Below are 25,488 nucleotides of genomic sequence, written 5' to 3' on the forward strand. Positions count from 1 at the left end.
GCTGGCACCCAGGGTAGCCTAACAAACCTGTAAAGACACCCATTTGAATCTAAGGTGGGGTGACCTGTGTGGCTTCACCCGGTTTTCTTACGCAGAAGCTTTTGCAAATATTAAACTTGGACTAAATACACATTTTCCTCACATTTCAGAGCAGAAAAGGTCCAGAATCTGTGGGGGTTCCAAAAATGTCATACCACCCAGAGTTACCACGTCTCCCAATAACCACAGCACCCCACTTATGTGGGTGGGCCTAGAGACAACCACACAAGGCCCTAAAGCTCTACATAGAGATCAGAATAGGGGTAGCTGCTGTTTTGGGCTGCCCACCGTGAAACCGTACAACTACAGATGTATATGAAAACTAGGCAACCAGGTAATTCTATGGTGGTGGTACTTGCGTGAATCCCACAAGGTTTTCTTAACCACAATGCCATAAAAACCTCAAACTTTGGCTAAAATAGCTCATTTTCCTTACATTTCTGTGATGGAAACTTCCCGAATTGGGAGGAATCCAAAACCGTACTACCACCCAGCTTTCGCCCACTTGTCCTGACTAACACTGCAGCCCAACTTGTGTGGCTGGGTCTAGTGCCCACGACAGGAACGGATCCAGCCAAGGTGAATGGGAGGTCCACTGTGGGATTTCCAGTGACCCTGGTTTGAGCCATTCCTGTCCCGGTTCTTGTAGAGAAGGAATTTTATTGCGTCATCTTTTTTTTACTTTGATAAATATCCTTTTTGTCCACAAAAGTGCATTTGGATCCCATCACTGGCCACTTGGGACATCTTTTTTTGCTATTTCTGTGATTATTTTCTGGATGACATTTGGAATGTTTTTCCATCAGCTAAGACTCCCTCGTCCTCCTTGGAAGCTGAACATTAAACTAATGGCACCCTTTTTGGGCCAACCCACAATTTTGATTTTAAGTGTTTGTGTAAAGTAGTTTTCATTGTAGGCAGGCCTTTGTCTTCAAGAGTGAGTGAACTACAAACTTACTGCATTTAAGAGCCTTATATGATGGTTGATTGAGAAAACAAACGCTAAGTAATTATCCTCCTAAAATTTCTCCGATTTTGATATGTTATTTCTGTGTAACCTCTTTTATACGTCTTTTCCCCTCCAAAAAAGGCATTGTCAAAACATTTAAAATGAAATTGTTCGTAAGATACTACCCAGCAACACCCAAAAGTGTGGCAAACGTTTAAGTTGATATGAAATCCATCATGAGATTTGTGGCTTAATTTATGAACAGGTCTGCCTCACCAGAAAATCACAAAAGTACTCAAGTGCATAACCATAGTTTAAATCTTAGTTCTGTAGTGAACCTACAAAATAGACTAATTACCAGAGCCGTCTGCTTCCTAATAGGGTTACGAGTCCTGGAGCTTAAATGCACAGTGTAGTTTCTCTAGTGCTTCTGGAACGTTTTGAGACCGCATCTTCTACTTTGCTAGCTTATTGGTTAATTGGTCCTCAATAGGCATATGTTTAAAAAAAAAAATGTTTTATACCTGCAGTACATAGGCAAAGCAGTTCAGTGAGTAAGTTCTGTGGTGTAGAAGATTCAATGAGAGCAGCTCTTCATTCTTCACCTCCGGATCTTTAGCATATTTATTTGCTTTGGATAAAGCTGTTTGGCAGGGCATCTTCACCAGCATTCCCAACCTGAATGGGAAGCTTTAAACAACGATTAATGTTTGTTTAGACACAGTATGTGAAATAACCACTCTCTTGCACTTGTTGCATTCAAATGTCTGAAGGCCTCTTGATAATTGTGCACCGCTCCCGCTCCATACTTTTGTAGGAAGAAGAAGAAAGATCTGACACTGGATGTGTCAGACCAGCTACAGGACCTCTCGTTGCAAGATGGAAGCACTGGCGACCTGCTGAACCAACATCTGACACAGCTAGAAAACCTCTTCCAGTTTAGCTGTTCCGGACTTGACAAAAATACATTTCATGAACAGCTTCAGCAGATCCCCAATGGTATGATTTTTCTTGTAATAGTAACCGCTCAAAAACTGTTTGGAAAAAAAACAGGAACATAATGATGGACATTTTGGGTGTGAATGTTTTTACACAACATTTTTGGGGACGTTCGAAATAGAAATTGTCAGATTTATATTTGTTTTGTACCCTTGTGACTGCACACATCCTCTTTGGTCGCTGCAGTCCTAGGGCCATGCATATTAAGTTTATTAGGAGCAGTAGCCCACTTTGATAAGTATAGAAATCAGTTTGCAGGCACTAGTCTTTTATGTTTGACATCTTTTTAAAATGATTTTCATATAATGAATTCAGAATCATAAGGTGAAAGGGTGGATATAATGAGGAAGAGTTCGGTTTAGTTGTTTTCCTTATTCTCTGTGGAAGACTCAAAAAGGCTGTGGAGTTTGGGAGATGCTGGTGTTTTGAGTGTTGTCTCCTGGTACGGTAGCAGATCTGGGATGAAGAGGGCCAGAGTGCCTTTCCTGAATCATTTTAGTCACATCAAACTGTTAAGTTTGCATGCTGGTGGGAAAACATTCACATTTACTTTCAGAAATGCTTTGCACAAGCATTGTATCACATGCTAATTATGAATAGAGCTACTTTTAAATAGAATTTGCCATGGATTTACAAAAACCAAATTACCACAATGCTAGGTAAGACATTTATTTTCAACGTAGTAAACTTTATAAATGGGCAAAAATATTTGCTATAATGTAGTCTACCACCTTATTTACATAATATTTTTTGCCACTTAATTTAATACAATGTTAACAAAAGGAGCTCTTGAAAGTTGTTGGGCCTACCAGGGTTTTGGAACGTTTACTCTGGTGTACTGGTTGCATGGTCAAGTTGTAGTTTTTGATGTAGTCTTGTGTGTTTGTGCTTTATTGCTTGCATAAACAACTCTGGAGGATCCATGCACCATATAGTGAGATGATGGAAAATTGGGACCATGTGCAAATCTAAACAATGCAGTGTGTAGTTTTTCTTGTATTTCCACTCCTGTGTCGTTTTCTATTTGTCTTGTTTTAACATTGGGAGTATTCTTAAAGCATTTGTTGTGATGGTGCCATAAAATAAGTTGGTATCCAATTGAAGTAGATTGCCAAATAGACAATTGCAGGAAGTAACTGGATGCTTTCTGTTAGAGCTGACTTATTTTTTGTACTCGCACTGATTTGTGACAAGTTCTTCAAAGGTCTTAAACCGTATGCGATCTGAAAAGGGGTGGGGTGATTTAAACAATTCAGTACAAATATCCGTTTGCAGATCTATTAAAGGATGAGCTCAATTATGTATTGTATGTAATTTACTCTTTTTGTTTTTACATTTTATTATAGATGTGGTGGTGTGTGTTTTGACAATGCTAGACCCCCACCTGGGATTCACTGGAGATACCTTGCTGCTTACCAGGTTGGAGGGAGGTCATACACCTATCACAGTGCGCATACCCACAGCCCGAGGAAAGGTAGGTGAATGTGAAAGCGAGACTGGCTAAGATGCAATGGGTATGGCTGGTCTGCAGTGATTTGATTTATGTTGTGTTCCATCTTTACCAGGTTTCGTTGAGCTCAGCCCTTAGAGAATTTGATGCCATCCAGAAAGAACAGAAAGAAATCAGTAACCTGACAGATAAGGTGGAGTGGTGGGAAGGTCGATCCGCCTTGGATAGAAGGATGAAGGCAAGTCTTCTGTTAATGTTCATGTTTGTGTTAACCTATTAAATTTTTTTGTTTTTAATGTTCCATATTCAATTTCACTACTTCTAAAAGAAAATGTTACTACTAAGTTTTAGTATACATTCACCAAGTGGAGAATGTCACTGCTCACAGGAGGGCGGAAGGTGAAGCTTTTATCAGCTTCCACCCGAATGCTATCAAAGTCGGTGAGGACGAGCTTTGCATGACTCGGGCCAGGGATGACAGACTAAGTCGTCAACACTCCAGGATACGTTCTTAGTCTTCTTCCCACTCAGGGTATAAACATGAAAAGTACAAGAAGCATGGGAAGGGTAAATTGCCCATATGCCCTCTGTCTCCTACAGGATCTTCGTACTTCGTACTCTGAGCCTTGGTCGTTGTGGAGCCAGTTAATCCTTCTCTAAATGCACTGTACCAGTAACTTCACTGAATCTAGCCCGAAGCCGCCTCTGTATCCATCAGCGCCACCACCATTTTTCCACAACCCTTTGAGGCAAATGCTGGATAATCTGCGCTGACTCCCATATTCCCTGTGTTCTAGGCTCCGGACCCTGACCCAGCAACCTTCCTCAATGCCATGTACTCCATTTTCACCAGAATGTCTGCACAATCCAGCCCATTTTCACCGTGAGGCTTCCCAATGTTCATGCCTCCGGCTCTGATGCCATTTAGCTCCATTCCACCTTTACTCTGCTTTAAGATGCCCCACGCTGCAAATACCTGTACCATGGACGGTACCTCCTCCTGCGCTTGTCCCTAAAGTAGCGCCTTAAGCAGGTCAAAAAAAGAGGAAGGGGAGTACAGGAACAGAATACATGACTAAGGAAATGCCTCATTTTGTATGGTCACCCCCCAAGTCTTTGGACTGATGCTGCTGGTTGTCAACTGAGTGCACTGAGGCCTGCTTACAAGGCCTGTAACCTTAGTCTTAAAACAGGTATGTAGAATTGGCTCATTCCCAATTAGCTACGCTGACTTACTTGTAATTCCCTAGTAAAGGGTACCCGGGGCATGTAAATTGGAGGATCACCCAAAGGACTGCAGCACTGGTTGTACCATCCTCTGTGTTACATGAGTAAAATGAGACTCCAAGCCCGTCATCTGTAGGCCGGAAGAGCATCTTAAACTGCTATGTATATGTGTAAGTTACCCCATGGCAGGCCTGTTGATTACTAAGGCAGAGTGCAATGTATCTCATGGGCAGAACATGTATTTTACATGTTCTGATAGTAAAAATGTGAAATTGTCATTTCTACTGTGCGAGGGTTTGGTCGCCCGAAAGTCAAGTGTAGAGTTGCATGCTGACCTCTCAGCTGTGCTAACTCTGGAATGGTGTAACCAAGGTGGGTCATCCAAGATATCAAACACATTTTTACATTAAGCTAGACTTGATTCACAAGTCTAAATTAATGTAACACGTAGCCGTGTGCAACTTTGCCAAAGTTGCTATTTTATTGCAGTTAGTCCCCTCTGCCTATACTAGTTGCACACGGGGTCTTGACCCTAAGACAGCTTTCTGCCCTACTGGGGAGACTTGCTTCGACTCCAGGAAAGGATACAATAGGGGCCTGCTCTGGAAGGAGGTGTCACCTTCCTCCTGCAAGAAGCCACACGGATGTTGGACCAAAAAGCAGCTTCTGAGGAGAAGCTGCATTTGAAGGGCAAACGGATTACACTCCATTGTCCAGGCAGACAGGCTGGCACTAGGGACAGGAGAGGGGAAACCAGGTGCCATCCCCTTGGGTAGCAACACCTCTAGGTTGAGCTAGGGAGCTCTACAAGCCAAGAGCGGGGTCCTGTCATCTTGGGAGTGGGCAGAATGGTTCATCCTGGGATACCCCGATGCCACACTTTACAGGATAGTCACCAGCGGGGAGGGAGCCTGGTAGCCTATTGGCTACCCACCACATCCTGCCCTGAGGGCATTTACTGAGCATAAGTGGGGCACCCTTGGGACCCCAAACTAAGATCTCAACTTGACTGGAAGGACAGTGGGAAGACTGCCCTGCTTCACCATGGAACGGGCAAAGAGGCTGCACCGTTGTGGACTGTACCTGCTGCACCTGGTGGTTGGTAAAGGAGATGAACTGTACCTGCTGTGTCCTGCTCAGAGAAGTAGAATCCAGAGCCCAGCCAAAGCCAAGAGACTCGAAGGACCAACCAACCAACCAACTGACTGACTATTTGCAGCACAAGAACACAACAGCTGAAGAAGCCTGCTGGGGCAGGTTGGCAGTCCAAAGTCTTCAACCCACTGCTGTGCCACACCAGCGAACAGAAACCTGACGCACAACATTGCACTGGATTGACTGTCTTCGGGAGTGCCGTTTGAGTGCAGCTGGGACCCCTAAAGCAAGAGTTATTGACCTAGGAAGGATTGACCAGTGACCAATACTGGGCGTCTGGTAGGCCAGTGGTGACTGGGCTTCTGCAAGCACCGAGAGGACTTTGTCGACCCTGTGACGAAGATCGCCTTCACTCCCTTCGTGGACTAAGGAGTAGTCGCAGCAAGACCCTCGTCGCCTGTATATCATCCACAGCATCCTTGAGCAACTTCAGTATTCTTCATCCCTTGAATCAGAACCACTTCTATATGAAAACTATGCAAAGTATAAAAGTACCTGGAACTGACTGACAGACTGCTCCAGCTGCTGAGGTAATTGTTTCTTGAGGACCTGGCTGCTCCCCCTGATTAGCCCCTTACTAGAGTTAGTTGCCAGAATGACTCCAAGTGACCGCATTACAATTAGCCTAAACTTTTTTGTGAGAACGTTTAGAAGTTTAAAATTTGTTGAATTTGCCAGTGTTTGTTCACTGCTTTGAGTGAAATGCTTTGATTTACTGTACCTTGTAAATTCTATATCTCTGTAACCCTCTGGTAGATCTTTTTCTGTTTTTATGAATTGGTGTATGATTTCTTTGGTGTCTTGTCGATTTTTCTGCACTGGTTTAGGTGCTGTTTAAATGCTTTACACTTGTTCATTTGTGTAAGCCTTGCTGTTCAGAGTCATAGCTATCCAGGGTTGAGCTAAAGGTTTGATAAACTAAGTGTAAGGGTCCTAAAAGGATTCGTAAATATTTTACACAGTGAGGTTAGACAAATTGGAGATGATAATTCGGATGGCTACATCCATGGGCTAGCATGCCTGTCATTAGCCAGTGGGCCTGACACCTCACCTGTGAGGATAACTGGATTTCCGACAGTGCAGTCGTTAAGAAGGCAGCTGAGGTGCTGGATCTTCAACTCAACACAGTTAAGGTTTAGGCCAACATCCTAACTGAGGTCCTCCTGCCGGCTGTTCCTATGGTGGGGACTTTTACAGCCTCTTCCTCTTTTACCCTCTTCGACCGCAGCCTGGTATAAACCCACTAATGCTCCTGTAGTTAACAGACTGGTGTCAACACTTCCTTCCTTCTCTGGGAGATCCACTGGTTCACTCCTCCAGCCCTTTTCTGGAAAGCCTTGTCATACAGGCATCATGTTCTTAAGGACAGTCTGTCAGCACAGTTCTCTTGGATAGAGTTGAAGTGCCTAGATGCCTAATGGAAAAAGGCCTCATCTGGGAATATGGTTTTTAAGTCCTTGAATGCCAATTGCTTTCTTGCACGTTACAACCACGCCCTGTGGGACATGGCTAAGATAATATACCTCAGGTGTTCAAAGACAGGAGGTGCCACATCCATGAAGTGATACAGGATGTTCAAAATGCCACATGGCATATAATTAAGCCTGGGCTTGACACTGCGAACTCTGGCAGCTCTGTTTCCATTTGATGACCTGCCTGGCTCCGCACGTCCAACTTCTCATCAGATATTCAGGCTAACCTCCTGGATCATCCATCTGATGGTTTGTGCCGGTTTGTGTGTAGGAAGCTGGTTACTTGCTGGAGTAACACTCTCTCACACTCTGCCTCACACTCTGCCTCACACTCTGCCTCACACTCTGCCTCACACTCTGCCTCACACTCTGCCTCACACTCTGCCTCTCACTCTGCCTCTCACTCTGCCTCTCACTCTGCCTCTCACTCTGCCTCTCACTCTGCCTCTCACTCTGCCTCTCACTCTGCCTCTCACTCTGCCTCTCACTCTGCCTCTCACTCTGCCTCTCACTCTGCCTCTCACTCTGCCTCTCACTCTGCCTCTCACTCTGCCTCTCACTCTGCCTCTCACTCTGCCTCTCACTCTGCCTCTCACTCTGCCTCTCACTCTGCCTCTCACTCTGCCTCTCACTCTGCCTCTCACTCTGCCTCTCACTCTGCCTCTCACTCTGCCTCTCACTCTGCCTCTCACTCCCAGGTCCCCAATTTGAGTGTTCTTTCCGCAAAAATGTGCAATTGTTTCCCCAATTGGCAAAACCTTTAGCACCCCCTATAAGGAGATAGTAAATGGTACCCCTAGGGCCTGAGGTGCTAAAGAGGGTCCCCAACAGCACCATGAATTGTGCCACCCTAAGGAACCCCTCACCAAGTGCGTGCAAGACTTCTCCAAGACATGCTGTGAGAAAGTGCCATCTTTCTTGCATGGTATGCCCCCACTTTTTGCTAAATTGCTGAATGTACTTCGATTGAGTGTACCCTGGGTTCCTGCCAATCAGGTGCCCAGGGCCTATGTTCCTTCCTTAAACCACACAAACTCCAAATTGGCAAACCCTAGCCACATGTCAGCCCCTAGTAAATGGTACCCTAGGTACCCAGGGCCTTGTGGCCAGGGAAGGCCTCTAAGGGCTGCAGCACTCATTGTGCCACCCTCAGAGGCCCTGTACCCTTACACACACACTGCCCTTGCAGGCTGAGTGTCTGGGTGCAGGACAAAACAAAGTCGACATGGCACACATCACTGTGTACCATGCCCATCACCTACACTGCCAAGGCATATGTCAGCCACCCCTCTAGCTGGGTGCATTACGCCTATGGTGTGGGCACAGGAGCAGGAGCCCTGTGCCCCTACAGTACCCGGGTCCATTCCTGGGCACTGTAAGTGCAGTGCTGTCATTTAAGAGTACATGGTGCTGAGAGCTTGTCAAACACGAGCTCCACAGCACCATATTGGCAACACTGAAGCCTGGGAAGTTTGGTATCAAACTTCTCAGCACATTAAATCCTACACTGGCATCAGTGTGGGTTCAATGTACTAAGCACCCCAGAGGGCATCTTAGAGATGCCCCCTTACAGCTAACTTACAATCCACGTCTGCTCTGAGGCTGCCCAGGCTGCCACACAGCAGACACGTTGCTGGACCCCTGGGTGGGAGAGCCCCTGCTCTCCCGGGCCTGCAACAATGCACATCCTGGGTGAGGTGAGAAATCTCCTCCCCCAGGATGAGCAAAGGGAAGCTTCAAAGGCAGGCCGCCATTTGGAGTTTCCCCAGGCCACTGCAACCCCCCACTCTGGCGGGAAGCTTGGCCGGAAACCCCATACAAGGACAGGGGATGTGCCAGCCTGCCCACCCCACCCCTCAGGTGGGGGAGGTGAGGTGAAGCACATCTCCGGGCTCTCGCCATCTTGAAGATGGGAAGCCCTACCCTATCAGGATTAGGCTACTGCCCCCCTCCCACAGGAGAGAGGCAGGATAGGGGGTGTACCCACCCCAGGACAAGGACCCATTGGTCCCTGGCCTTCACCTACCTGTAACGCCCCTAAATCTAGTATTTAGGGGCACCCTGAACCTTCCTTCCTCAGATTCCAGATAGACAATTACAAGAAGAGCAAGAAGATCAAAGACCTGCCCTGCAGCTGCTAAAAAGAGAAGAAGACACCAACTGCTTAGGCCCCAGCCCTACCGGCCTGTCGACTCTCGAACCTGCACCAGCGCGGCATCTCTCGTGGCCAGCAACCTCACCAACCCCGGAGGACCTGGCTACCTTTTGGCTCTAAGCCCCTGGGACTCCCATGAGTAGAGGCTCTACTCAAGAAACCTATTTTTAACCCCTGGCAGCAGCCCGGAACCGCGGACCCAACACACTCTGCACCAGCCAAGCCTGGCCAGTGCCGGAGTGGACAAAGACCCTGAGGACGACCCCACGGCGACTGTGACCCCGAGTCCGGCACCCAAGGACCCCCCTCGACATCCCGGAAGAAGCCTGCAGCCTTAGAACCAAGTGCCACCCCAACCGCGATCAACCAGAGGGTAAGATTCCCGACTTCAAAAGGCACCCCTGCACCCGGCGCCCTGCGGCCCCCTGTGCCCAATCCCGGGGTACCCACCTAACCTACAACTACCCAACTTACCTCTCGAAGTGGTGGTGGCACCTGAAACATCCTCGTCCCCGAGCCTGCAGCCTTTTTCCAAACCGGAACATTCCCATTGATTTCCATTGAGCGCCCGAAGGCTCAAAAGCACCCTGCACCCAGCCGCCCGAGTGGCCCTGGCAGTGCCCTCTCTACACTAACCTACTTCCCCCACTTGCCCTGAGTAAGTGACCAGGAGCCCAGCTCCCACAGCCGCGTGGCTTGCCAGATAGCAGCCACCAACCAAGGCCCCCTATCCCTCATAGGATAACATTGGGCCTAACTCTCTCTGCACCCGGCCGTCCTGAAACCGCTGAGGGTGAACCAACTGTACCTACCTGACACTGGGGGACCCCTGAGTCCATGCCCGGAATTTCAACTCTGCCAGTCGAGTACTTACCCTTAAACCGCTAACTTCATTTTCCTCATAGGGTAACATTGACTGGCTTTTTCTTCAAAAATCTTCTAAGTGTGAACTTTTCAAAACTGCAAAAATTCACCAAAAATCAGCCAAGTGACAAAAACGAATTTACTCACCTGCTCCGAGGTGAGCTCCCAGTGCTGGATCTTGGTGCCCAGCCCTGACCCTGAAAAGTGTTCACAACTATACTTACCTCTAACTCATTTTTCTCCCATAGGAAACCATTGTCTGCTTTTCTGTGAAATTTCTTCTAAGTGTCTATTTTTGCAAATTTGAAATATTCTTTTAAAATCGTACCATTTCTGCAAACGAAATTACTTACCTGTTTTTGATAAGGACCCCAGTCCTGGGTCTAGGTACCCAGTCCTGGATTACTAAAGTAACGATAAAGTACTCTACCTGCAATTTGAATTTCTTGCCATAGAGATCCATTGGATGTTTTCTGTGAAATATTTTCTAAGTGCTAACTTTTGAAATAGCTAAATATTATTTAAAAATCATTACAGTTATTAAGTCGACTTTCATCACTTGATTCTGAATACTGACCCAAGGCTGGTTCTAGGAGCCAGACCTGGAATTCCAAAAGTAATCTGAAAAGTAATTTATTACAAATAACCTGAATTTACCATTGAGCTCAATGCATTATGTTTAGGAAATAGGATTGTTTATTGCAACCAACTGTGACTGTTTACACAAATTTATTGCTTAAGACAAAAGTATTTATATTCAACCTCTCATTCTGAGAAAGTATATTTTTACCCCCTTTGTGGTTCTAAAAATAAATCAAGCATATATTTGATATATATAAACCATTGGCCTAGAGTTCAGTTATTGAGTGTGTGAAACCATTTGCTGACTGAGTGTGTACAATAAATGCTTTACACTGTCCTCTGGTACTGCCTTACTGCTCGACCAAGATACCACTTTTGAGAGTAAGGTCATACCTAACTTTGACCTCTATCAGCCTCTGGGGGACTGTGGACTCTGTACACCCTGTACCTATTAGGGAACAGTATATACAGAGCCACTTTCTCACACATGCAGCCTGCAATGGCAGACAAAAGTGAAAAGACTGCATGTCACACACCCATGTGTGCTATCCCCCCTACCACTGCAGGTAATATTTAAATGTCACCCCTACAGCAGGTCTAACAGCCCTAAGGCAGGGTGCTAAATATTAGATGTGGAGGCATACATGCATGTCCAGATATGCCCCTTTTGCAGGTCAGTCTTATTACAGCCAGTACAAGTGACCAGGGAAGTCATTTTAAAAATTGTGCTGGACAATCGGTGAAAACGAGTTCCCCAGCTACATGATGACTTAACTGAAAATAGGGATGTTTGGTATCAAACATCTTATTAGTAAACCCACACTGACGCCAGTGTTGGATTTATTAATACATACACCCAGAGGGCACCTTAGAGGTGCCCTTTGAAAACCTACCAGCCTCTGGTGTGCTTGCTGACTGGTTTCTGCCAGCCTGCCACCCAAAACACTGTTCTGACCTCCTAGGGTGAGAGCCTCTGCTCTCTGGAGACCCAGAACAAAAGCCTGTCCGGGAGAAGGATGTCACACCTCCTCCCACAGGATGACCTGCTGATTAGCCTTCATTGGGTGGCAAGCCTCAAAGGGCTGCTGCCTTTGAAATGCGAATCTGGCTCCTAACAGGTGAAAGCTGACCCCTTTGTCCTGTGCCCCCTTTGTACCTGGGCAGGCGGAAAATTAGGTAGTCATCTAGGTGTGCCAAGTCCATGCTAGTACCATCCCTAAGGTGGGCTACTATGGACACTATATTTCAGAAGTAGCCAGATTTGTGATGACATACTTAGGAATTCTGGCACAGTGTGATGCCCACTTCCCACAAAAAGTGGTCATATAGGGGGTGTAGTGACCCCTAGGGTAAATTTTGTATTTAGGAGAGTCCCTGGCACCAGACAGAGAAGCAGATCCTCACGACCTACGAAGGACAGGAAGAGCAGCAGAAGACTGAAGAGCACCTGAATTGGCCCCAGCCCTGCTGTTCTGTCTGCTGTACTCTGTAGAACCTGCACCAAAAATGATGTGTCCTGCTGCTGTGTACCTCCAAAACCTGGGGGACTGCATGCCTTCAATAAAGACCAATGCCTCCCAAAGAACAGCGAAACTGTTCCCTGCATTCTTCAGAAACTCCAAAAGAGAAGGCTCTGAGGCCTCTGGAACTGCCAATACCAGACACCCAAAGCCAACACTGCACCCGTCTCCTCCGGCCTGAGCTGAAGTGGGCCAACGGTGCCAACAAGGTGCCCCTGCCCTCCAGAGCACGAGTCCATCGTGGTTTCACCCCTCGTGGACTCCCTGACACCTACAGACTCTGCACGTAGGCTCCTTCGGCTGAGACTACTGCTGGTAAGAAAAGCCTGACACCTAAAGACACCTCTTCATCCGTCGCCCTCGGGCCATGGAGGAGAGGACCCCAGGTGTCCCTACGTCCTGAGCATTGCAAGGCTTGAACCCGCCTGTTGCTTCACCCCGGAAGCTAGATCATGCAGCCTCTTTTTACTGTGACCGATCCCCATTGAAACACATTGGTCTCCCAACTATGATTTGCACCCTGCACAAGGGCTGCCCTCATGCTGCTGTAAGTCCTGCTGTGGACCTTGCCCACCACTCACCTCAACTCCTGGAGATTGGGCCTGTAAGTCTATGTGCTGTACCTGTTTGCAGAACTTGTTCTTCCTTCCATAGGATAACATTGCAGAACTTAGAACATACTTCAAGTGTCCACTTTTTAAGTGAAAAAAGTTATATTTACAATATGTACTTACTTGAACGATTTTTCTCTAAAGCTTAAATATATATAAAGATACTTGCTATTTTTAGAATTTGGTGTGGATCTCCTGCTTGAGTAATATTATTTATTAATTGGTATGTGTATTTGCAAATATCTTGCACTCCTCTGTGTTAAGCCTAAGGTTGCTCGACCACACTACCCTCTAAAAGAGCACTTTGGGATTGCTTAGCAAGCCCCTGTTCACTTTTAAGGGACCCCCTGGACTCTACACGGTATATCAGATTCTTGATAAATCACATAAAGTGCCAACCTCCAACAGGCTGATTCAGCGCTTGAACAGTTCACAACAAGCAAGGCTGCAGTTATCATCTTGGGCCTACCACTCTCGCCTCCTACAAGGGATTGCTGCAAGTTTAAACGTTTACATGGCTTCTCAAGAGGCTTTTTTTCAAATGTCAGGCATATCAACCTCAGACCCAACAACAGCAACCAAATCTGTTGGTCAGACAATACAGGGGCAGAGCCAGGGATAGAGGTGGCAGAACCACCAGCAAGCCTGCTTCCTCCTCACCACCAGGCAGACAGGTCCAGTCCCATCTTTTTGTCAAAATGCATGAGCTGAGTGTTTGCTAGCATCCTCCATTCCACATGTCACTCACGCACGTTAACATACGAGGGCCTTGCAATGGTGCTTCTGCAGGCTGGCAGTTATAGCATGGGGGAAGCCTATCCGACTTTTTTGTGCTCTTCCTCCAGTGGCTTGGTAAGGGAATGAGGCGATCCTCAACTGCGGGATGACCTTCACTCCCCTCCAACTGTGGCTATGGTAGTGACTGATGCTTCCACCTTACGTAGGAAGTTCACCTAATTGATCTGCAGATCAAAGGAGTCTAGTTTCTTCACATCAATCTGTTGGAACTGCAGTAAAAACGACCGGTACTCAAGGCCTTTCCTCCATCCATCCAAGGTCTGTCAGTCTAGATCTTGGCGGACAGCATGACTGAGATGTGGTGTGTTCACAAGCAAGTGGGAGTGCTATCTCACCTCCTTTGCTTGGAGACGTTGAGACTTTGGTCTTGGGCACACTGCCAAGATATCTGGTTATCCGCCAATCAACTAGCAGTGTTTTTGAATGTCAGAGCGGTCAGCCTGAGTCAGTGTGATCTTGCAGATCATAAGTGACTACTTCTGCCTGAGGACGTCCAGGACACCTTTGCCCAGTATGGCAATCCTCAGTTGGATTTGTTTGCGTCATCTGATAATGCTCAATGACAGCAGTTCTGTGCCCCTCTATCTGTTGAGGGGAGTATTTTGGGAACAATTTCAGTTGAAATTGAGCTTTCAGCTGCACTGTGAGTTTCCCCCACATACCCTTGATTCTTTGAGTTCGGAAACGATATGCTAAGACAGAGCCCAATACTAAACGTCCCGGTTTGGTAAAGGAGGGTGTTGTATGCAGACCGTCTGATGGATATTTGTGACTGCAAACCTCACATTTTGAATATTCCCCTTGTGTCGGACATGTTCTGGGAGATTTTCAGGCGGTACCTGTGTGTGCCAATAGGTGGCTCTGAGCATCTCTGCACAATCGCAATCCGCTTTGAAAATGACTTGTGTAGCCTATATGGGTTCCATTCCCACATGCTGATGTCAGTTATTTTCTTTCCATACCCGCATGTGTGGATCCAAAGCTACCGCTTGTCTCATACAGACCTTTTCCTCAAAACATTTGTGTGCAAGGGAAATGTCACCTCCAAAGACTACAGGTTTTAAACCCTAGGAGGGTGGGAGTCCACTGCCTTGCATCCTAGCAGTCGCCCCAATGCATTATGGTAAATGCAGTACAAGATTAGAGCTTACTTCATAAGTCACCGTCATTTTTCACCAGTGTTGGTGCGGATATTGCTGTGTATCTCTATACATGTGTACATGTTTCTGGATTTTGTCCTTCATCAGTAAAGAGCAGCAAACTTTTATGTGGGGTTGCTGGAAAGGCTGTTAGTCTTCACAGGTCACAGTACCACTCACTTGCACATGTGTTTCCTGGAGGAGATAGTCAGCAAATTAGCTCAAGGGAGCCTTTTATACAGAATGGGGGTGGGAGCACACTGCCTCATATCCCAGCACTGTTAGCCCCAATGCATTATGGTAAATGCAGTACAAGATTAATACTTTAAAACCCTGTAAGGAGTGTCGCATGCAGATGTCTGTGACAGATCCTAATCAGGTTTGCCTGTGGGGCTTGGGGGTAGATTCATAACTGCAGTGACAGTGCATGCATGAACGGAAATGCTGTTTGGGGCAGCAATGCACAATTCTACTTCACAAAGCACCAGAAAACTCCTCAACAAGATTGATCCTAGTCCAATGGTCAGTCCTGTACCAGAAGTTGCAAGAGTCGACCCTGAGTTCGTTCATTGTCATGTTCTAAATCTTCAGGCAATTCAGAGAGAAACATTTAAAACATCCAAGCAGAACTCTTCCCCATTCCACCTCTTGTACTCCTGTCATGCATAAATACTCACAATAACTGGTAAGACAATCTTAGAAATATTTTTATGATCAATCTGGAATCCTTATTAGCGAATTTGTAGAACTTATTGGAAAAGGATGAATTGTAAAATGGGATGTACAATATTGTGAATACTTACTCATTTTGAATAATATGGGTTTTAGGAATATCAATGTTAGACCAAATTTCTTTCTAAGCAATGGATGTTGAAATGAGAATTTTATATAAAATTTTTAGTACAAAGTGTCAGTTTTTCCACAGTAGGCTTTGTATTCCTTGGTGACACTGGTGAGCCATCCATATGCCGGGGTCAGGCACTTGGATTCTTGACTTTAGCCTAGTGTGTATCTGACCTTGTTGGGTCTGTTGCCTGTGACCCCTGAATGCCAGGAGCGGGCCTTGAGGACTGTTGGAGCAGTCAACCATGTTGGAGAAGTCCATGTTCCTAAGGGAGGGAATTTGAAGATCAGAAACAGTCCTGCAACATTGCCATTGCTCCACCAACATACTGACAGTAAACATGAAGCCGCTGCACCTAAAAGCCATTGACTCCTTCGACAATCTCCATTCGCCGCCTATGGCCCAAGCTGCTTTTGCTGAAGGATGGGAAGACGGTTGGGTGAGATTGGGGAGACTTGCATGATCTCGTCAATTAGCGTCCAGAGAGCTGAAACTTTCAACGCCAAAGCCAGACTTTGATGCCTGTCGCTAGTGCTGGCAGCTCCTGTGAGGTCACCTCCAAAGATCTGCCTTAGAGATTCATTAATGTGGAGGAGGTGTGAGGGGAGAAAAGAACCTCAGGGGGGGAGATGGCTGAGATCAATGCTAGGGTTCAAGCCTTGAAGCATTCTGTGTGACTTTTTAACTGCATAAATACTGCTTTTCCTACTAAAAGAAGTATTGGACTGGACAATTGTAATATTCGGGTCACAGGGTATTGTGAATTATGAGCCTGTGCAGACCTTGTGCCCACCTCCCCCTGAAGAGCATTGTTCTTCTCTTCCCTCGCTACCACTGAGCGTCAAGTGCTGAAATGGTAGTAATAGGCCACTTACTCAAAGCCCATAATTAGTTGGTCCCAGGGACAGTAGGAGTAAAAAGGCCACAACCCCAATGATTGGGCCCAGTAACCCCTGGCCCCTCTGATAAGGGCTTTGAAACTGTGCACCTGCCTGTTACTGCTGCCTTTCTACACCCAAAAGGCACTATTCACCGCAATTCTGTACTGTTTTCAAGCTATTGATAGGACTTCTACTTCAGGCAGTGCCAAGGCTCACCATCCTAATGGCAGGTACTCCAGTCCTTTCGTGGTCATGCGAGAGGATCAGGCAGGCAATACCAAGGTCACCAGGAACAACTAACTTCCCAGTCCCCAGCACCTCTGGCAACAGCATCCAAGCCACTTTAGGTTTCCCTTAGCGACACATGGGAACCCTGTGAGAGACCGATCGCTTACTTTCTTGAATGGATGGCAAGCATCAAGTCCACCCAATTGGGCCTGCAGATAGTCCAAAGGGGCTGCTCCCTTTTATTCCTTTCTCTCCCGCTGCCTATTCCACCTGCACGGGATCAGCATTCGGAGGACCATTTGTCCATTTTGCTGCAGTACTGCCAGTCTGTTTTGAAGAAAGGAGTCTGAGATGGTCCTACCCTCGGAAGACCGAAGTAGGTGTTCCACTCCCCATTTCCTAGTGCCGAAGACTGGTGGATGCCTGTACCCTTGACTGCTAATTTTCTCCTGTGCAATGAAGAATTCAAGATGTTCCCCAAGTCCCTGGTTGTCTCTGCCCTGGATCCAGGAGACTGGATGGTGACATTGGACCTGTAGGACACCGATTTCCATGTTCCGGTCTGGCAGGCACACAGTAGCCTGCAGTACAAGGTGGGCCACGGGCATTTTCAGTTCGCTGTGCTCACTTTTAGCCTTACCAGTGGCCTTGGGTGTTCACAGATGTGATGGCAGTGATCGCAGGGCATCTGCGGAGGTCAAGAGTACCTGTCTTCCCCTACCTCTGGTTGTTGAGTGCAGGCTCGCCACACTCCAGATGACAAGCAACCTTCTTGCATCTTTGGGGTGCACAATCAATGTGCAGAAGTCACAACTTTGCAGAAGCTCTCATCTGAGCCATCATCAAGTCCAGGACATTCAGGCTATGATCCCAATGTTTCACCCTCAGTCCTAGCTCTGTATGGTTGGCTGTCAGGCTACTGGGGCTATTGGCCTCCGATATCCTGCTACTCGATCATGTCAGATGGCACAAGCAGTCTCTGCAGTGAGACCTCAAATCCAAGTGGGGACAACCTCAGCACAGTCTGTGGGATGGTATCCAGATTTCAGAGGATACTGCAAAAGGCCTTCAGTGGTGGCTTCTGGTGTGCAGTTAAGTCAACGACAGACCCCTCTCCTTTCCCCGCCCACAGCTGATGTTGACAGATGCATCACATCTGGGTTTGGCAGCCCATCTGGGGAGGTAGAGATCAAATATATCTGTTCTCTGACAGATGCCCGCCTCCACATCAGTTTGTTGGAGTTGTGGGCCATGTGCTTGGTATTGAAAGCTTTCCTGCTTTCCATGAATGGAAAGTTGTTTCCAATACTCACGTCACTGTCATGTGGTATTCCAAGTAGCAGGCCGGAGTGGGTCCTGCACTTTGTGCAGGAGGCTCTGCGCCTCTGGGCTTTGCAGAATCGTCAAGACATCTGCCTGATCGTACATTACTTGATATCTTCAAATGCCAGGGCAGATAAACTCTGCTAGTGGATCATGAATGGCAACTACATCTGGAGGTAGCGTAAGATGTCTTCCACCAATTGGGAGAGCCATGGCTAGAGCTCTTTGCCACTGCTGAGAACGCACAGCGTAAACACTTCTGCGCATTGGAGTTCACAAGAAGGCTCTCTCTCGGAGACGTAGTCCACTTAGATTAGAGCTCTGCACACGCGTATGCCTTACCGCTACTACCTCTTCTTCCTGAGTTATAAAGATCAAGAATGACTGGGCCCAAGTCATCCTAGTGGCGCTGGATTGGGCCAGAGGAGTCTTGTATCTGGAACCGCTAGGTATGAGCATCTGTCCTCTAATCAGACTGATGGATCATCAGTTGAAGCAACAAAGCAGGTTCCTGAACCTGGGTCTGTGCAATGTACATCTCAATGCATGGAGACTGAGGGATCAAATGGCGTCCATCTGCCTACCTCCCAAAGTAGTATGTTATCCTGATGGCCAGGCATCCTTCTATGAAACCATTAAATCAGGACTCGGTTAAGTTTGTGGCATGGTGTAGCATCTGTATTACAAACCTATTCCAAGCCAAAATGTTGATGTTACTTTTTGTTCCGTCTTTGGCCAAGCTAGGACTTGCAGTGGGCACTGTTACAGGTTGCTAATCTGCCCTTGCAGCCTATTTGCATTTCACAGACCAGCAGTCTGTGTTCAATTCAGTGGTTGTGATGCATTTCCTCAAGGATTTGGGTACATGCCCCTCCCTGCCCCCCTTGCACATTTTGTGATGTCAGGTTTTACCATAACTCAGTCCTTTCTATTTCTACGTGTACTCGCTTTGAACTGCACACAGCTTCCATTCTGTCTGCTGACTTCGAAGACCATTTTCCTCACAGCAATAACATCCGCTCCCTCGTGAGTGAGTTCCAAGCTCTGTCCGTTCAGCCAGAGAGGCTTTTCTCCCAAAGGTTGTGACCTCTTTTCATATTGAATAAAAGTTACATGGATAACCCTATTCGCCCTCAAGTACCAGAGCGAACATATTCAAATACATTACTGCCATGTGGTAATGCCAGAAGCAGGATGGGGTGGAGTCGTGGAGCCTATGTCAAGAGGCTGTGTCTGTGGACATTGGTGGAACGACGGACATATTTCTGTTAGTTCAACATCTGGCTGGCTCTCTGAATACCCGATCGGATGAACTCAGCCCTCTCTGCCTAACAGATCGTGAATGGTATCTCTATTGGGAGATGGTGCAAGGTCCCCTCAAAGATTGGAGAGAGCTGCGGTTAGATCTATTTGCCACTGCCGAAAATGTACAATGTCCGCACTTATGCACACTGGAGTCTCTAACGCGGGGTCTCACTCGGATACTAATTTCGCCTCGAGTGGAGCTCAGGACTCCTATATGCTTTTCTGCTGATACCACTCCTGTCCACAGTTCTCAAGAGCATCAAGAACAACCGGGCCAAAATCATCTTGGTGGCTCCGGACTAGGAACGTAGAGTTTGGTGTCCCAAACTCATGAGCATCGATCTGCCATCCATGCTGACACAAGGAGATGGACAGAGCACTTAAACCTTTCAGACCCTCACCCCCAGTCCCAGGTCTGGTTTGTATCCATCTTTCTTAAACTCACTTCGCCACCCCAGTTCAGACCAAGCTATATGCAAATCAGTCTCGGCCCTGTGCCTCATGGTAACAGTCCAGCTTAACTGCCAAGCCAGGACTTCCCTGGACCCGAAACAAGCATCCGGGGTCCTGTTTTGGGGTAACACCCCTCATCAGCCAGGCTACCTTGAATCCAGTGGCCAAGTGAGCAAGGGGGAAGATCTTTTGTATCAACAAGGCAGGGTACTGCATCCAAACCTGTCCACTCTCCAGTTTCATTCATGGGGATTGAGCAACAACAGTTGAGGGTGTTCGGTTTCCCTCCTGAAGTATGTGATGTCATTCTGGCAGCCAGATGTTCTACTAAAACTGTTTACGCCTGCAGATGGGACAAAGTTGTGGCTTGGTACACATGTAAATCAGCTGATCCATTATCTGCACCCTTGTCTGCAGTTCTTCTATTCGTTCTATCCCTGGACCGACAAGGCTTTGCTTTGGGCAAAGTTACAGGATATCGATCTGCCATTTCCGCCTTTCTAGAGTTGCCAGATCAACCTTCTCTGTTTAAGTCCCTATTTTGACTAGTTTCCTTTAAGGTTTTCAGCGTTGGAGAGAAATGCAAAGACCTTATAGCAAAAGGGCACCACGCAATCACATTGGATCTTGCTGACAATGATAGGGCGCACCTAGATCTACTCCTAACTGTGGCGTTCAAGATTATTCTCAGTAATTGGAAGGACACCCGCAAAGCCTCTTTTTCCTGCTGGTTAAATGGGGTTACCAACCTAAGAGGGGCTGATAATATAACACTCCAGAACTCGCCGTGGCGATCTCCTACCAGACGTATATGGGATGCTCTCGACCACTATTTTAGCTCGCACAAGCCGCCGTGAACCCCATAACCTATATTCACGAACCCGCCCTACGCTATATTTACACTACAACTCTACTGTACTGTGACCTACTGCCCCTTGTCCACCATACTCCTTAGGTCTGTTCTTTTTGCTAAATCTCTCCATGCTGATCCTCTGGTTACCTCTCCTGCCATCGTCAGCGGCTGTTGCCGCCTGTGGGACATCGCACTGATACTACATATGCTTATTGTATGATGTACGTTATGTTATTTTTGATTCTTAATGACTGCTACTGCTCATTTAACTTGTTTTACCCTCATTGTTTATCTTTGTATGTCTATTACGCATGCTCTTTTATCATATTGTATGTACTGCCTTATTTGGAAACGACCAATACATTTGGAACAAAAGGTTTGAAGCATTGGTTCCTTGCCCAGCTCTTCATTATGCCCCAATTGGACTTGAATGTATTTCTCACCTTCCTCGTGTGTTCCTCTTTTGAGCCAATGCACAGCTGCCCTCTTCGCCCCCTAACTCTCAAAACTGTCTTCCGCATAACATCTGCCAGGAGGGTCAGTGAACTGCAAGTGCTTTCAGTTAATCCTCCTTATAAGGGTCACACCTTTATACGTCTGGCAGAACATCACCCTTTTGGCACAGTAGTCATTACTCCTCAGCTTGGTTCTGTTTCTCTGGTGCAGGAAAAACAGTTAAGAACTGAGGTCAGCACGCTGGGAGGGCACCTATATATATGTGCCGTGCCCTTCACTTCCGGTTCTACCAGGGGCTAAACAATGCCACCTTACAGCGCAAAAGGGGATTGCTATAAAAAAAATCCCCGATCCAGAATTTTATCAAGTAAGGAATCTGCAGCTAAGTAGTCTCTAACAGATAAGGTGTTACAGAAGGTAAGTAACTTTCATTTGACCAGGACAGAGGAATTTAAAGAGCCAGCTGTGTCAAGGGCAAGACCACCAAGGGTGGAAAAGAACCACTTCTCTTCCAAGGATCCATCCTACATCAGGGTGAAGGTGCCAGCTGATTACCTCATGGTGGCAATGGCATGCAAGAGAGCAAATACCCCTGCATTTACCAGTACCATCTTCTTCAAGGAAAGTAAGAGTGGATATGGTGGGAAGAAAAATGGAAAGATAATCAGCGACGCAGTGGCGATTAGCCAAACTCAAATGCTCTGCTAAACGGGTACACCCATCAACAGTGGGATGAAATGGAGGAGCTCATAGAGCACCTACCAGAGGGAGAGTGCAATATTACAGGAGGGAAAACCAATCGCCAATACATGCCTGGAATTTGCACTAGATGCAGTGGACACTGCCAGTAGCCAACTCTGCACGGCCATCGCCTTACGCAACATGCTTGGCTTATGATCTCAGGATTCGAACAGAAGTTCCCGGAGGAGGCATGACCCAGAGGAAAAGAGCCTTGAGGAGCTGTACACCCACTCGCAACCTTTAGCTACCAACAAAGTGAGGCCACCACTCCACCGCTAGAGCAGTACCACTCAAGCTCCAATCAGCCCTTTCGTGGGTGCGGAAAATTGAAGATGGGGAACACAAAAAGGGGAAGGAACCATGCTAGCAAGTGACTGCTTACCAAGAACCCTCCTACACACCTACACAGACCACCAGTAGAAAGAAGAATACGTTCATTACTTCCAACACCACCAACGAAATAGACGAACAACAATGATGGCAAATGTAAGTGAAGTACTTGGGCAAACAAGCTACAGAAATAGTGCCCCCAAACCAATGATTAAAATGGGTGTACTCAAACTATTTTCTGCCCCAAAATGAGACACAACGTAAAGACCTATACTGAACCTGAGGTCACTAAATTTCATAAAGACACTAAAATTCAAAATGACAGTGCTGTAAGAAGTCATTCCTCTGATGGGGGAAGGAGATGGCATGGCAGTCATAGATCTCAAGGATGCCTATCTACACATACCAGTAAACAAATGACCCAAACAATTCCTCAGGTTTGTGGTGAACCATACACCTCCAATTCAAGGTACTACCATTCTGGATAGTCAGCTGCATGAGTGTTCACAATGTTTAGCTGTGGTTGCAGCGCACCTCAGTTGAAAGGGAAGGCTAGCAACCAGTGCAGAAAGAACATCAACAAGGTCATACAGACACTAGGGTTCTACATCAATTACGAAAAGTCATCACAGAACCCAGACATGAAGGTGTTTCCTGGGGGCGATCTTGAACTTGGACCACAAAGGAGAGACCAGTGGACAAGAGTCAAAGCAATCATAGAGCAGTCTCGCCTCTACCACAAGGGGCCACATTGGACAATAAGGATAGTGGGGAAAATTATGGGCATCTCTGCATTTTCTTAGTGCCACATGCAAGACAACATACGAGACCAATCCATGAATGGGCCCAACAATAATGTTCCCAGTCAGCCGAGAGTGGAAGCGATCTAGTGGTTGTTACAAACCAGGTTCAGAGAGAAATGCAATGGTGAAACCTTCAAGCTCGGACAGTGGGGTAACCATTCAAACCACCAACTCTGTCAGTAACGACCACAACGAAAGCATCCCATATAGGATTGGGAGCTAACATGCACAAGCTAAACATCAGAGGCCTCTGCAACTCTGAGGAATCAGTACAGCACACATTTGCTGGAACTGAAGACCACATTCCTATCACTGAAGTCCTTCGAGAAACATCAGAAAAGAATTACAGTTCTAATTCAAACAGATAACACAACTACCGTGTACTACCTGAACAAACCAGGGAGATCAAAGTCTTGCCCACTAACAACTTTGGTAAAGAGATTTGGAGAGGACTGATTAACAGAACATTGCTAGTGGCAACAAAACTACCGGGAAAACAAAATACAGAAGCGAATAGGCTAAGCAGGGAAAGAAGCACCACACACAAATGGGAGCTAAAACAAGAAGTTCTAATGGACATCTTCCAAATATGAGTAACACCACAAACAGACCTATTCGTAATGCACAAGAACGCAAAATGCCAAAGCTTCAAATCCAGGTTATACCACCCTGTGTCACTGGGAAAGGCCCTGTCGATAAAATGGTCAGATTTGCTTAAGCCTTTCCAACAATTCCAATGATACCAAAGGTGATCCAGAAATGCAAGCAGGAGAAAAGCACCCTAATCTTGTTAGCCCCACAATGAGCTGGACAGCCATGGTTCTCAGACCTCCAGGAGATGTTTAAAGAGCAGTTTATCGCGCTCCCAGCACACCAAGAACTGCTAACGATGCAGATGGGGCAGGTATGGCACCCAGAACCAAATACACTCAGCCTATCAGCATGACTACTGAGGACATTATGTGGCCACCTCACTTTACCAAGGAGAGCAATGGAGATTCTAAAGGAAGGAAGGAAGGCGACCAACGAGAAAAGGCTACAGCAACAACTGTAAGAGATTTCAACAATGATGCAAAACATGCCAGGGAACCACAAACACCGGACACAGGATGCCACCGTCATTAGATGACGACACACCTACTGGACAAGAATCTCTCCCATGCCTCTATCAAGGTTCACCTAGCAGCTCTTATAGCACACACGAGGCAAACTAGGGATAATTTTATTCACCCCACTAGTGCTTAAACGTTTCCTGGAAGGACAAAGGAGGAGGTGCCCATGCCTAGATGGAACCTGAATGTAGTACTGGTGCAATTAATCACATCACCCTTCAAGCCAATGTAGAATTTTCAACTCCAATCCCTAACGTTCAGGACCTCACTCCTTATTGCTATCACCTCACTAAGGTAAGGGTCAGTGAAATACAAGCGCTCACCAATCAGGAACTGTATCTGCTAATAGACAAAGTAGTATTTTTTTGTAATCATTATTTTAGATTTTCAACAAGTATACAGCAAGTACAATTCTACATTGGAGTGAGGTTTATTACACATAGTCTTCATGGGCAGAATGCCAGTGAAAAAAGAAAGCATTGACTATGTACAGGTTGATAGTTTTTGCAGTATACCACTGCAGAACACTTGTTAAATACTATGACCTTGGCCCTTCAGAGCCTACAGTATGCGTATTACTATAAAAGATAATTTCCCATCAAACACTAGCGGCTTTCCATGTAGCAATCAATTAACATGTGAAGGGCGAATGCGTATTGTATGTTAGACTCTTTAGCCCAAAACATAACCACACTCAAAGATCCCTGAGGCTTGGGCTATCCCCTGTCCCACCTCCTGACACACGCTCTACTTGTTCGTCTCTGATATGCTCGGATAAGTAGGTTTGGTAAGGATACCTATGTCTCTCGGGCGGCTGCACATAGGGAGGAGTTTTGTAGGTGTCAGATCGTGTATTGCAAAATGCCATCACTATGCCATTCTCTGAACGTGGGCAGTGGGCCGCGTGCCCATCTCATTGCCACCCTACACCTTGCAAGCAACAAGCCTATCGCCACTAGTCGACAAACCCCTCTACCCATTTCTTTATCATACCCTTACAGCACCAGTAATGGCTCCCTCTTCATTTTTTCTGATGTAATAGCCTTCAGTTCTCAAAACACTGCCCGGCAGAAATTCTGAATACCGGGGCACTGACACGCTAAATGCAAGAATCCAGCCTCCCCTTCCTCGCAGCGCACCCAGCTAACCTTATCCCCTAACCCATTACGAACAAGTTAGACCGGTGTATAGGACACTCG

The 25,488-nt window shown here is 46.6% G+C and overlaps 1 protein-coding gene across 1 annotated transcript in view; it reads left to right on the forward strand.

Moving 5' to 3' along the window:
• Positions 1 to 25,488, forward strand: part of ESPL1 (extra spindle pole bodies like 1, separase) — a 470,161-nt gene that overhangs the window by 328,152 nt on the left and 116,521 nt on the right. The window contains exons 22-24 of the mRNA XM_085654666.1: positions 1,806 to 1,987; positions 3,334 to 3,461; positions 3,553 to 3,675. Of these exons, the coding sequence (XP_085510792.1) occupies positions 1,806 to 1,987; positions 3,334 to 3,461; positions 3,553 to 3,675 (433 nt within the window). The remainder of the gene's footprint in view (positions 1 to 1,805; positions 1,988 to 3,333; positions 3,462 to 3,552; positions 3,676 to 25,488) is intronic.

This window comes from Triturus cristatus, chromosome 4_1 (assembly GCF_964204655.1).
Source record: "Triturus cristatus chromosome 4_1, aTriCri1.1, whole genome shotgun sequence".
NCBI classification, from domain to species: Eukaryota; Metazoa; Chordata; class Amphibia; order Caudata; family Salamandridae; genus Triturus; species Triturus cristatus.